Source organism: Chlamydotis macqueenii, chromosome 7 (genome assembly GCF_036417535.1).
Source record: "Chlamydotis macqueenii isolate bChlMac1 chromosome 7, bChlMac1.mat, whole genome shotgun sequence".
Classification (NCBI taxonomy): domain Eukaryota; kingdom Metazoa; phylum Chordata; class Aves; order Otidiformes; family Otididae; genus Chlamydotis; species Chlamydotis macqueenii.
In genome coordinates, this window is record NC_141562.1 from 5,490,044 (window position 1) to 5,503,934 (window position 13,891).

Sequence of the window (13,891 nt, forward strand, 5' to 3'; positions counted from 1 at the left end):
TACAAAAAACATTTTTTTAAAGCATTATTTAATAAGAATGCTAAAACCAAGATGTACAGATATACGTTTACCAGCAGTGGTGTTACTTGAAAACACATTTTAACTGCAGCATTTGAAAATAATCCATCACCAAGTTCCCTTAAATAACACTCCACCCTCCACATTGTGGTTTTCCCTGCAAGGAAAGCCAATGCCTCTGGACCTGATCCGAATCCCACTCTTGTAAATGGAAAAACCAAAGTGAGCTTTGAATCAGTTCCTCTAGGAGCTGGACAGGATACAGGGTTTTACATTCCTGTGCTTCCCAGATAAATTGTTTCAAACTGAGGAGTACTCTAGCATAGATATTCTGGCAGACAGAAGTTCAAATTCAGCAAACCAACATATTTTCATTTTTAGATGAAAATGTTTTAAAAATTGCAAATGGGAAACAATGAGGTTCTTATTCCTTTTAAGGCTTTCAGAGAACTCTGCTGACTAGAAACTTTTTGACTGTAATACTATGAAAACTATGTCTTAGCAATTTCTATTTCTGTCTTATTTGAAAGGAGTCTCAGCTTTGTTCATGCTGAACTCTTTGCTTTCTCAAACAAACCCAAAGATTTTCTCACTGGTCAGCCTGGGACAGAGCAGGGACTGAACTCAGACTGTCCCAAATTACAGGGTCTTGATTCTCATTGAACACTGCTGGCCATCAGCAGTAGGCACCAAATATCACTGAGTCTCTGGGTCAAGGCTTTTTGCATTTCCACTGTTAGTCTGAAGACAATGGTAACGCTTTACCACTCATTTTTACTGAGAGTAAATCACATTTGAAGCATTCACATGGTAGTAAAGCATTCATTGGTAGTAAAATATCAAATCTGTAAACACAAGATAAATGCTGAACTCTGCCAGGTGTAATATGCTCAGTTTTCTTCCAGATATTTTTGAGAAGCACAGAATATTTTTTATGTATAGCTTTGTTTCTGTTGTCTGTGATTTCTTTGTTGGTGTTTGAGCCTAGATAGGAAAAATCTGCATCGAAAACTGTATGAAATTCCGTGGTGTGAACATCACCTACAAGTTACTGTCCCCCAATGTAAGCTGCTATCCCGTCAGCATACTTCAAGGCCGAGAAGACAAATACGGAAGCCTTTACGTGAATGATTCCTCTGTGCTGCGCAGACCCGAATGCAAGGAAATACAATACACTATTCAAGCTACAGACAGGCAGAGCAGGAAACATACCAAAACCCTCCTCACTCTTGTGTTGGAAGGAACTCGTAAGTACCCGAGTCAATTAGAACTATTTACCTGTTTACAAGTGTTACTGGTATTAGATGATGCATTAGTAGGATGATTTATAAAATGATGACATTCACAGTGAAAATCAGCCTGAGCTACAAGATACGAATTGCAAAGTTTGTGTTTTGAGTTCTGATTCAGACGTGCCTGTAGCGGATACTTGTTTGAAGAACTAATGCACAGAAAGGTGGTGTATCATATGCGATTCCTAATGATCATGATGACATTTGATTTAGAATAATCTTTTGTGTGTGTCTGTGACACCTTTATTTTGTATTTCACATATTCCCATGTAAGGAAAAAAATAAATATGTGTATATATATATGAAACTATGAATCTCTGGCCAAAGTGTATTTATTCAATCATCTTTCTCCCCACTTCTCTCTCCAATTTTTACTTTTTTAAAAAATAATTTTGCTTAACATACATTGACTTTATCTGACTGAAAAGTTCATAAGGGCAGAATGCTAGAAATATTCAACAACTGCCACAGCATAGGAGGATGATACTGGAAATGTAATAATTTATCTCCAAATCGTATCACACTTTGTGCAGAACCTTGCAATTCTACCTGACAATTGCTTCTGTTCTTTTGTATCCTATTGCAACTCCTGTGCCAAGAGCAAGTGGGTTGAGGAAGAAACAAAAGCCTGCAGTGGAGTTTTCTTTTTTCAAGAGCCTTGTGCTGTCTTAAGTCATATATTTTTGGCTGGTGCTCTTTGGCATTAGCCCAAATACTAAGTTTTCCCTTAATTAAATGGTCCTCATGGTTTTTTTCCTCAGTATGTTAGCACATGTGTACAGTTCTAGGCACTGACAGTGTGCTATCAAACACAGATAACCATACTGTCGTGCTTGTCTCTTATTTCTCAGGAAGGAAACACTTAGACTTCTCTTTAGTTGTTATCCAAGTTACTGATAGTTGGGTCAGTCAGTGTTTAGTCTTTCCCTCCTTTCTTCATCTTTCTTTCCTTCCTATCTCCCCCTAAGAATGGAGTTTTCCTTCTGATTTGAGCTGACTTGCTTGTGTATTCATCTCCCTTGTCCTGAACTGACAGCAAACACTCTTCCCAACAGTTTTAAAAAAAGAGGAGGACTGCCCTGACTCTTGTGCTGTGAGTAAGCACCATGCTGAATGTGAAGAGTGTGGTGGCCTGGGAGTGCTAACAGGAAGATGCCAGTGGAGACAGGGGAGTGGAAAAGGTACGTTTCTGTTGTGAGAAATCAAGCTTCTGCTTAGTAATAATTGTGCATTTGACTTCCATAGATATAAACTGATTTATTCTGGCTGGACAGCATGGTATAGTAAACTACACAGAAGCTGGGGCTAAAAAAATTAATCATAATACTGAAATGAAACATGCACTAGGAAGGAGAATGAGGTTAAGTTAGAATGGTCATTCTTGATGGTCGTCCCTGGTGATGTTGAACACGACATGTAAAACACCAGGTAGTGAATTGGGTTTGCAGCAGTGTTAACTGGAACAGGTGACTTATGGCTTCCAAGAGAATCTGCAACCATTAATTGAGTTTGGAACGTAGCAATGAGCTTCTGGGGAGGTATGCCCCAAGCAGACAGTTAGTGAGCACAGAAGCCGTGTCTCTGTCGTCTCTGTTTCCTGTGGTCTGTAGCACAGATCTGACAGGTGACGGTACCCTTGACTCTTCCAGAACAATGCTTTAGTGCCAACGCTTTATCCCTTCAAACTGCACGAGTATCACAAATTCCCTTTGACAACTTGTAACCTTCATATTCAAGTATGTGTGAAATTGTGTAGAGACATCCTTCATTGTGAAAGCCACGCCTGAGTCTCAAAATGGTCAACTAGCTCTTTTTGAAGTAATACTCACTGTGACATGCCCAGAGGGCTGTCAAAAGCAGAAAACATAGTGAAAAAATATATTTCTTCCAGTTGCTTTCAGCTGTTGTCTTGCCTGTTAACTTGAGCAGATTATATTTATATTCATAGATATTTATTTTTAAAAGTAACCTGTGCTTTCACGTGTCGACATGTACTGCCAAGATGCAATCATCTTTCCTTCAAAGCCTCGTGGTATTTGTGCAGCTGTCTGTTTCTTGTTCACAGGGATCACCACAAACTATTCCACGTGCACCCCGAGTATCAAGACTTGTCCAGATGGCATCTGTGATGCGATCGAGAGCAGAGATCCAGCTGTCTGCCCCCAAGACTGCACAAGTACGGAAATGTTTCAGTATGGGCTGATCGCTGTTCAAGTTCCACTTTCTTGACCCCAGATACCATTACAAGCTCAATGTATTTAGAATCTCTGCATTGTCATACCTGTATTTGAAGCATGCAAGAGAGTTAAGGTTATGGGGACTGATCTTGTTCTTTTTTAAGTCAGTCAGTCAATGCCTATTGGCTGACAGTGATGGAGAGATGAGGTTTTCTTCTCCTTCTGCTCCCCTTCTTAATTCATAGGTAGTGTTTTTCAGTGGAGATATTTGCTGAAACAGATGCAGGTTGTACACAAGTTAATGTCCTATTTCCAAACTTCAGCACAATATGATAGGAACCATGCCTATTTGAACTCCAATTTAAATCAGTAAGAAAGAACAAATTTCAGTTTAAAATAAACATGCTCATAGAGGATCATTTAGGGAAATGCACCTGGCCTTATGTGACAGGTGACCATCAAATGATGCAATGCCGTATCTATTTGAAGATACAGGCAGAGATTTCTATGAGCGGTATTTATGAAGGAAGAATTTAAATGCATTTGTGTTTTTTTCTTGAACACATCTTTCTAACATTCCACTTATATACCTGCTCACACCTGCAAGTTCACAAATCACTCTGAAGGTCTGAAGGGTAGGAAAAATAGTGTATTGCACTTGAGCAATTTCGGTCTTCTATGAGATGATAATTTTGAAGTGGATCTTCTTATCTGTCAGTACCTAATTCAGGAATAAAGACACAGATGTTTCTTGAATAATTCTTCTGGCTCTGACATTGTATACTCCAAGTTTACATTTTAAAATGGAGTCTCAGAGGAACTAGTATTTTCTTACAGGCTAGGACTTATGTTCTTCTATGAAATGAATGAATAAAGAGGCATCTTTGTATTTTCTTGCATGCAAGAAAGGGATTCTGTATTGTAAATGACTTCTGTTGCAAAGATAATTATTTCATTAGAATGCATAAAAACAATCCTCAAAGTGGCAGAAACGCTTGAAGTAAATGCAAATAACTTCTCTAACAATCTGAAAATAATTATTTATTGGTAATAACTGCAATCAGTTGTCACTCTAAAAGTGGAAATACTTGTGCCAGAGGCTGCAATGCTAAAACATGTTATGTGCAGCATATGCAGCATCAGATGTTTTGCTCAACAGAAGCCTGAAAGACATACTGTCTTATTAGATAATAGAAGCAGGCAAGGAAGACAAGCTTTCAAGATGTTACGTATGCCCTTTTAGTGCCTGAGTTGGATAATTTCTTACATGACTTGACACAATTCAGAACCTGGGCTGGTGCCCAAAATCAGTGTATTTACAGACAAAGCAATGAGTGTGTTTCAGGAGCTCAGAGGTGCTGAAGTACCATTATATCAGCCTTTACTGGCAGGGGACGTTTCTTTGGGAATGGTAAGCAATAAATAGAAAGCCCCAGATGCGTTAAGATCAAGGATATCCTCTAAGTACAGACAGTTGCTAAAATACTTACTTTTGTAAATCATCTGTCCTTATAATGGCTATGTACTTGAGTCCCAAAATTGCTTTCTCACACGAACACTATGAATATTACATTCAAGGGCACTCAGCCGAAACACTGGTGCTGTGGCTGTACCTACCAAATCGAGGCAACCTTCTTGCATTCTAAGCAGGAGACTTTCCTGCCTGCTTCAGGACTGGTTCAGTATGTGAATCTGGCCAAACATTTGCAAATAACTGATCTTTGTACGTTCCTCTGAACTTTGGCTTTCTGATAATGGGAAAAAGAAATACAGTGCTTAGGCTTCTGCCTTGCAGGGGGGTTGGACTAGATGACCTTTGAAGGTCCCTTCCAACCCTAACTGTTCTGTGATTCTACTTCTCTGGTTTCAGCAGCGGTCAGATGTTGTCTTTGTTTATGTCCAACAACCAGTGGTTTTGCTTTCTGAATTTCTGGAGTTTCTACATGCTGTGGGGTACGGCCATGATTTTTCCTTTTTCCAAATGACCTTGAAGCAGGGAAAGTTCTTTCCCACCAAAGGGCAATGGAAACAGCTGATGATTTAAAACAGGAGCGTGTGAAACAGCACACAATTTAAAACAATGTTGAAAACCCTTGGAATTTCCCTACCAGCAATGCATTGGTGAAAAATACATTTTTGGGTCTCTAATGCATATAGGAAGCTCCATGCTTCCAATGCACACCTGCAGTGACAATGTACTCCTCCTTTCCCTGCTGTGTAAAAACCCTTTGGCCCCAGATCCCTCACTCAAGAACAGTTTAGATAGGACCTGCCCATCCCCTGCTTTCCCCTCCTTCCAGGTCCTCAAACATAGGCAGATGTGGATAAATACATATGATTTTTCTGAGGCTAATGGAAATTCTATTTCATCACATCTTCTCAATAGAGAAAGTTGGCTGGTGGGGGGATAATCAAGAATTTTTAGGAACATGGGCGCTTCTTTAAGTGTCAGCTTAGAGAGCAGTGACTCAACACAGTCTCTTCCCAAATTAACCAGCTGAGCTGTATACAGTTTAGTAGGTGTGGCCTCTCTAGAGAGATGGTAAAAATCTATTTTCCTTAAATACTCAAGTTCCTGTTTCACTTCTTCTAAAAAAGGATGTTGGCGTTTATATTGCCAAAAAAATCCTCTTCCTCAATTCATGTTACACATCCAAAGAAATGTAAAAGAAACAGTCATTCACTCTATTATCAGCTTAGATGGTATGAAGGAAAATCAGTTGTAAGAAAAAAAAAAAACCTACTATACTGAAAACGACTTGTTCAACTTTTTAATCCCGTTATGGTTTAGGCAATTTTTCTGAAAGGCAGTTAAACTTGTAGGACTTGGTTGGTTTCTATGTAATGCTGTCTGTGATTAAAGGCAATTTATAGATGAAAAATGACACAACTAATGGTCATTTTAATAATATATGCAGGAAAAAAAGTTAATTACTTGGAAATACAGTTGCAATTACTCTGCATGAAGAACTCCTGCTTGAACTGAAGTATATTTCTGTATGAGTTACTGCACTTTTTTCCTAATACTAAACAATGCATTTTTAGATAACGAAAGATACATTGTTTTATCACACCTGGCACTTACTCATAGTGCTTTCAGTAGGCTATCCCCTGGCATTTTACAGATGTGATTAAGTATAATTATCTCCATTTGACAGTGGAACAAATGGTATCTAGAACAGTATGCTGACTTTTCCAAGGTAAGAGGAAATTGGTGTCAGAACCAGGAACAGAACTCAGGTCTGTAGATCACTGGTCTATACCACTGGACTGTACATCACCTCATGACTAAAAAGATACCCAAGACAATGGTGAAGAGAAGACTAAAGTAGACTACAGAAGATATTTTAGGGAGAATTAAAAAATGTAAGATGACCTCACTGATGCAGAACTGTAATGCTTTATGACGAAACTGAGTCAGGACAGCCATGAGATTATAATTTCAGGTAGATGTTTCGCATTAGGTAATGGGTTTCTATATAAGATTTTAAGGAGCATATGAAATCAGGAAAACATCCCAACTATGCAATGCAAATAAAACTATTATATTTTTATTATAGATAGATTTTAATCCAGAGTCTTCCGTAATGGGAATAACTGCTAATCAGGGCTAGTGTTCAATCAGTCCAAGGTCCAAGATAATTTTAGGATCTCAGGAATTTCAGAATTTAGACTCTCCCCTAATTCCAAGGGATCCTTGTCATTAGTGCTGCATTGTGATGCCCTGTCAAATTTCAGATGCATACTAGGATAAACGCATGGAAAACTTCGAGCCTTTTTTTCCCCCTTTACATGTGAGAATCTTAGCTTGTGTCTGTATTTGATTAGGTGGAAACATTATTGGTGGTCATGGGAAAGGCACTGGAAATCTTGGAATTAAGTCAGGACATGGGATTTGTTACTGCTTCCCAAGACAGAACTGTTATTGTGAGAAAGATGATATCAAGGGTAAGTCTAAACATTATCTGCTGTTCTCACATTAATCTTTTCCTCTGTATCGACCATCTGTACATATACAACAATCTAAACTTGTTAATAAGCACTATCTTTGGTCAGAGACTGCTAATATAAAATTAATTAAGGACTGGCACCTTGACTTCTACTATGGAGCCTGAAAATTTCCAGAGGGGGTTATTTCTAGCCTTGGCTAAAGACTCTTTTTTTTTAATCCATTGCTACATGACAGGCAGATTGGTTGTCCTTTGATTTCCAGCATTTGCATTTCAGTGAGACTCACCTGATATTTGCAAAGATAGCTAGGAGAATTAGAATAACGACTTGTGTTACTGTCAAGTAATTCCAGCTTCCTAATCATTTCTGAAAATCTTGGCTCCTAAATGTCGGAGATAGCCAGCACCCATTGTGTTAGGAGGAGGAGTGGATTACTGTTTTCACTGACCTTTGTTTAAACAAAAAGCTCTATGCAGGTGTTTGAAACAGATTGATGGGGATTAAATGATGTTTTTAAAAATTATTTTTATTATTGCTAATAATAAAACTAATATGAAATGTTTTTCACCTCTAAAACCTAATTGTTTAGAATATACCAGTTTGTTCTTTTGAGTAAATTTTCTGTAGGCATAAGAAAAAGATGAGGCTTCCTGCTTTTTTTTTTTTTTTCCTTTTTTTTCCCCCTCCTCTCTCTTTTTTTTTCCTTTCTAGAGAGGTATTGTACTATTTCAACATATTTATGAGGTACAGCTTGTAGATGTAGTCAGGATTTTCTGATGAACAGCAGTGCAAAGGACAGTACTTTGTATCTCAGTTTATTCAGGAAGTGTCTCCCTACTGATACTGTCTAGAGACACTTAGTTTCCAAAGAAAGACATTAAAAGTGCTTCTGCAAAAGCAGTAAATGGGGAGGAAAAAAAATGCACGCTACTTTAGAAGCAGTTGCAGTATTAGGCAATGTTTTCAGAACCAATTATTTTGTTAAATACAAAGCAGAAATAGTCTAAGTCTCCTTGAAATTGAAAAACATGAACAGAAATATTCTAGAATTTCTAACAATTGACATAATGAATTAAATTTGTATTTGAAGATTTTATTTGATGGATTGAATGGCTCTAATATAAACTGTTGTCCACAAGCAAAATTCAGTCATAGTTCTCCAGAGAACTGTGGTAGCAGAAGATCAATATATGGTAAGCTGAGTCTTAAAGAAGAGTGTCAAAAGTAGCCTATATCTATAAAGATAAGGAACGTGGAGTCAAGTTAGCGGTCCTTACATTTACACAGGCAGTTAGGCAAGCAATTACCTGCTGGTATCCAAAATTTAAAAAAGGAATTGGTAGGTACAGTGGGCGTATTTGCAACTTCTCAAATTTAATTGAGAATTAGGAATTGAATTTTCCTCTAGATTTTTAAATTATTTTGGTTTCTATTTCTGTCACACCTGTGTGCATTATATGCACTGTCAAATCAGAAGTAGGAGAAAACAAACAAAGTTCTGAGAAACTCTTCTTCGTCCACAGAGCAACTGTGTGATGACGTGTGCAAGACTGTGATAGCAGGGGCAGTGCTGCTGTCCTTCATCATCTCCGTGCTGCTTTCTTCCTATTTCATCCATCGCTACCACAAGAATTCTCCGAAGCCGCCTATTGCCTCTGCAGAAATGACGTTCCGGCGCCCAGCCCAGTCCTACCCCATCAGTTATTCTTCAACTAATGTCCGCCGGCCTTCTTTAGATTCCATGGAGAACCAAGTGTCTGTAGACACCTTTAAAATACCGGTAAGCCTGCTGTCATTTTGCATTCCCTTCTTTGATGTCTGTCTTGCTCCAAAGGAATGTTGTTAATGCATGCAGAAAATGTTACAGAAATGCAATCTATTCATAGAAATACCCAACTGAAATAACTGAATCGGAAATCAGGTGTACAGGCAGGGAACTGAAGACACTTAATAAGTAGTTGGACCATAAATAAATAAACCATATCATTTACCCTATAAGGCCAGTATATTCTTCCACCGTTGTTATGTTTTAATATACTGTAACATCTTAGGTCTAATTTAGGCTGGTTTTTTTTCAAAATGTAACTCTACATTTGACAATAGTGTTCTGTTCCAGATTTCTGATATACAGACTGTAGGTGTCAATTGGAGTGGGAGTTTTACCCACATTTTAAGGATTTTTGCCCAGGATTTTTTGACTATCATACCTTAAATCTAATTTCTTCTGTGTTGAATCACATACCTACCCAGGATGCCTGCCAGCTGGTGTGTTTTTATGGATCAACATGGCAGAGAAACACCACCTCTTTATAGGACATATGTGACAACATCGAATCTATTTGAATGTTAGATATTGAGGATTTCACAGACCTTGTGCTCTGTTTGCTTTAATTTCTTGTCTGGTTTGTACATCTGTCGTCATTTTACAACCTTAAGGCTTAATAAGACTAATTTTATAAGAGGAGGATTGTTGTGTCTGATGAATTCTTAAGGGAAAGCCTTATTCTGTGAGTAAAACTGATTTACTTCTCCATGAAGTCTAAGGTCACATATTCATAGTTATTCTGAAAGCAAGCATTTATCCTGTATCACTTCATTTTTCATTTGTACCCAATTTCCCAGACCTGTAAATATAATCCATTATCCATAGACTACATGTACAGTCTGTTCTGAAGGAGGGGTTTTCAAGGTAATGGAAAAAATCACTGGCAAAATACCTAGAAATTCAGAACCTTATACAGGAATACACTGATATTGATAAAAAGAGCAACCAAACTTTTTTCACTAAAGTGTACCTATTCCTGAAGAATGGTCTCCTATTGAACGTTAATGCTTTGAGTGTAGCTAGCCATTCTTTTTCGTGCTTCATCTTAGAGGGTTCCTTTTCTCTCCTGCAGGAAGATCCAAAGTGGGAATTCCCTCGGAAGAACCTAGTTCTGGGCAAGACTCTTGGAGAAGGAGAATTTGGAAAGGTTGTCAAGGCAACAGCATTCCGACTCAAGGGAAAGGCTGGCTATACTACTGTAGCAGTGAAAATGTTAAAAGGTACATTTCCATCTGGGTCTAAAATGATTTGAAAACTGTTGGCTGTAACCTCTGAATGGATTATAAGAGGGGCTAGCATGAAAGTAAAAGGTCAGCTAAAACCAGCCAGTGTCACTGCCTCTATTTATTCCAGCATTCTGTTTTATTCTGGCAGATTTCTGACTTCAGGAGTTACCATCACATTGATGCAAGTCAGTAATTTCCACAAGTAATTATAATTCATGATGTGCAAGAAACCTCTGTCTTAGCATAGCAAATGTATTAAATGTTATGTGGCATTGATGGAAATATTGCAAGCGTTTCTTAAGGCTTTCTGATTTTTTTTTTCCTCTACCCAGTTGTGATGGTTTAGTTTTCTTTGACAGAGCTATTTAAATAAATGATGTTATAATCATGTCAGGAGACAGAACAGACCTATCAAGTTACTTTTCTGATTGAGAGTTACATCTACTTTTGTACTTTCTGATCTGCTTTTCAGTTACTAGGAGCTCTGCCAGTCTGGCTTGAGTAACCCAGTGCTGTCTCCTGGTGTCTTCAGTTTTCTCTGAGACTTTAAAGCTGGAGAAAAAAAAATATGCCTAGATAATGTTAAGATGATAATGTGAGACCTTAAGCTCAACCATTCATTGCTGCTTATAAGTAAAAACATGTCATTATTGGAAAATGTTATATTTCTTATTACCCGTTCTATTATATGCAACTTTGTTGTTTTGTTTTGTTTTTGTTTTGTTTTTGTTTTTTTTTAAAAAAAAAAAAACAACCAACCTACATCTGCTGCTGGTTGAGTGCAAAGATGCTGCAAATCCCATCATTTTACCAAAGACATAAATGCATTATGAAATGTGTGCCTGCATTGCAAGAGTTTCAGGGGAGAATAGGTCATATGGGGAAAGTCTATGAACTAAGTTTTTTCAGAAGAGAAGACTGACTAACCATTACTTGCAAGACTCAAGTAATGACCTGTATATCATTATCAATAGAATAGGCTTAGTCATTATTTCATTTCATATTTATTTGTGCGCTTAGTGTCACTGCTTTCTCTAGCACATTTTCATCAACGACATCTGACTGAGTTAAGATTCCAAGACATAGTGGTAAAAACGTTGCTTTTACTTGCAGATAATTTAACATTCAGCTTTCCCTAGCTATTATGAAGGAAAGAATTGACAGAATTGATAATGTGAAGGAGGAATCCTTTATTTTAAGCACCTTATTTTAATAAATTGATCTGACATTTACAGTAATACTTCAGGCTCTAATGAATCCCTTTGTTATGTAAATTACATTGCAGATAGTCACTTGAAATTCCTTGTTCCAACTTGCCTGTGGAGAACATTTGTCATTCTGCAAATGTTTATCTGTTGTTACCAGTTTAACTTTACTGTTAACACATGACAAAAGTATAAGAAACATTGCATTAGTCCACAATGGTCTTCATAATGCTGTCAAAAGATATAAAGGACAGTGATTTTGGATCAGGTCAACACCACCCATTCTGTCCCTGTAACTGATGCAACAGGGTAATTTGTCCAAATATCAGGAACTCTACACTGCCTGATCTTTAAAAAGGAATGGTATGAGCTGTGTAGACGGGCACAATCTGTGGTAAAAAAAAAAAGGCCAGGGTAGGACTCTCTCTACTTTGTCAGCTTGGCATTATGTACTGGGGAGGGAACAAGGAGCAGTAAGTCATTAGCTGAGCCAAAATAGTCTTGGAGCTATGGCTGGAGGGATAATTTTTCAGCTCATTGCTACCACTCTTCTCATATGAATTATATCTGACCTCCTGTATGATATGAATGCTCTCAATACAATAAAATTAAAAGGGAAAACACCAACATTATTTGCAGTTTGTAGAAACAAGGGCCGTAAAGCTTCAGAACTATTTTGCTCCATTTGTGCACTAATGATGTTAGTTTTTACAGCAGACAAACAGGTATAATACATGGGGAACTTTGTTCTTTTCTTGCGTACGCTACACAGTTCCAGAGCTAGAAAAATAGGACTTTCTCACAGGCAATAAGTTGTTCATTTTTGTTTTACATAAATGCATATTTTTGTAGCCCCTGTCAGTAGTGAGAGACCATCTGATACCACACTCCCTCAGGCAGAAGACTCTAAAGTCTGAGTGGAGGTTCAGATTATGAGATAATATATGGCAGGTACAAACACACAGTACCAATGCAAACAGATAGTAGAACAGAATTTTTAAATTATCATGACTAGGGCAAACTACTAGCACATGTTTTTTAAATGAATGTGTAAATAAACCCTTTGGCGCTTACAGCCTTTATAGAAAAACATACAGTACGGTACCAAAGATCAGAAGTTGAGCTTGTTTTTTACTAGCCTTAAGTAAAGGTGACCACATACTTGTCAACTGCCCAGTAATAACACTGTGTAGGAGCTGCCCAGGGAGATTGTGTCAGAGAAATTAAGGATGAGGTAGAGAAGGGTTATCTCTGACCTGTGGTGTCTTTATGGCTGAAGATCTCCTTCAAGCCCCAGTACATTCCAAGAGGAAGTTTGTTAGTCAGAAAAATTCTGCAAAGGCAAAATGCTTGAAAGGCTAAGAAAGCCTTCTATATATATATAACTATATATTGTCATGATTCCCACTGGCATCAGCAAAGTCTGCATACGTGTCTCCCAGTAAAATCAATCTGAACTGTACATTTATCTTCTGAACTCTATATCTGGATGTGTGCTAGAAGTGTGAACCAGTAGATTAGTGGATTTTTATTCCATCAGAAAACGTATTTAGGAGGAGGAGGGCTGTATCATGGGAGTTAGCTGAGCGAGTCTTTGTTTGTTCGTTTGATCAACATAAAATCCTAGCTTTCCTATGCTTCTCAAGCTTTGATTGCACTGATTCACCCTACAAAGTTGCTTTAGAACATTAGAAAAGGTCTGTAAGAATTTCATGGCATCTGCAAGACATTACAGACTCTGGTCTTGATTTGTGGCTGACCTACTCTTTCTGTAGTCACTTGTATCAGGGCAGAGTGATGATTTATAGCAGGTTACCAAGCCAGAACAGAAGCAGTCCCATTCACTGGTATGAATGACTGCAGGACAGTGGAGATGGGGAAATTCCTCTCCCGTGGGGAAGTATGGAGTTTTCCAACCTCTTACTAATTCCAGTAGAAATGACTGATCTCATACTTAGGACAGTGCGTAAAGAACTCCTGAGTAATGCTTTCCTAACCACAACTGTGTGTTCGGATGCTTTCTGCAGAAAATGCTTCCCAGAGTGAGCTGCGAGATCTGCTTTCAGAGTTCAACCTTTTGAAACAGGTGAACCATCCTCATGTCATCAAACTTTATGGAGCCTGCAGTCAAGATGGTAAATATTAGAAGCTTGTTATTAAGATGGAAATGTCAAGCAAGGAAATAAAGAGCAGTTTG

At 38.0% G+C, this 13,891-nt stretch overlaps 1 protein-coding gene across 2 annotated transcripts in view; it reads left to right on the plus strand.

Moving 5' to 3' along the window:
- RET (ret proto-oncogene) overlaps positions 1–13,891 on the plus strand; it is an 82,416-nt gene that overhangs the window by 53,245 nt on the left and 15,280 nt on the right. For both annotated transcript variants that reach the window (XM_086751766.1, XM_086751767.1), the window contains exons 7-13: positions 1,007–1,265; positions 2,366–2,491; positions 3,376–3,486; positions 7,316–7,435; positions 8,962–9,218; positions 10,336–10,483; positions 13,722–13,829. In XM_086751766.1, the coding sequence (XP_086607892.1) occupies positions 1,007–1,265; positions 2,366–2,491; positions 3,376–3,486; positions 7,316–7,435; positions 8,962–9,218; positions 10,336–10,483; positions 13,722–13,829 (1,129 nt within the window). The remainder of the gene's footprint in view (positions 1–1,006; positions 1,266–2,365; positions 2,492–3,375; positions 3,487–7,315; positions 7,436–8,961; positions 9,219–10,335; positions 10,484–13,721; positions 13,830–13,891) is intronic.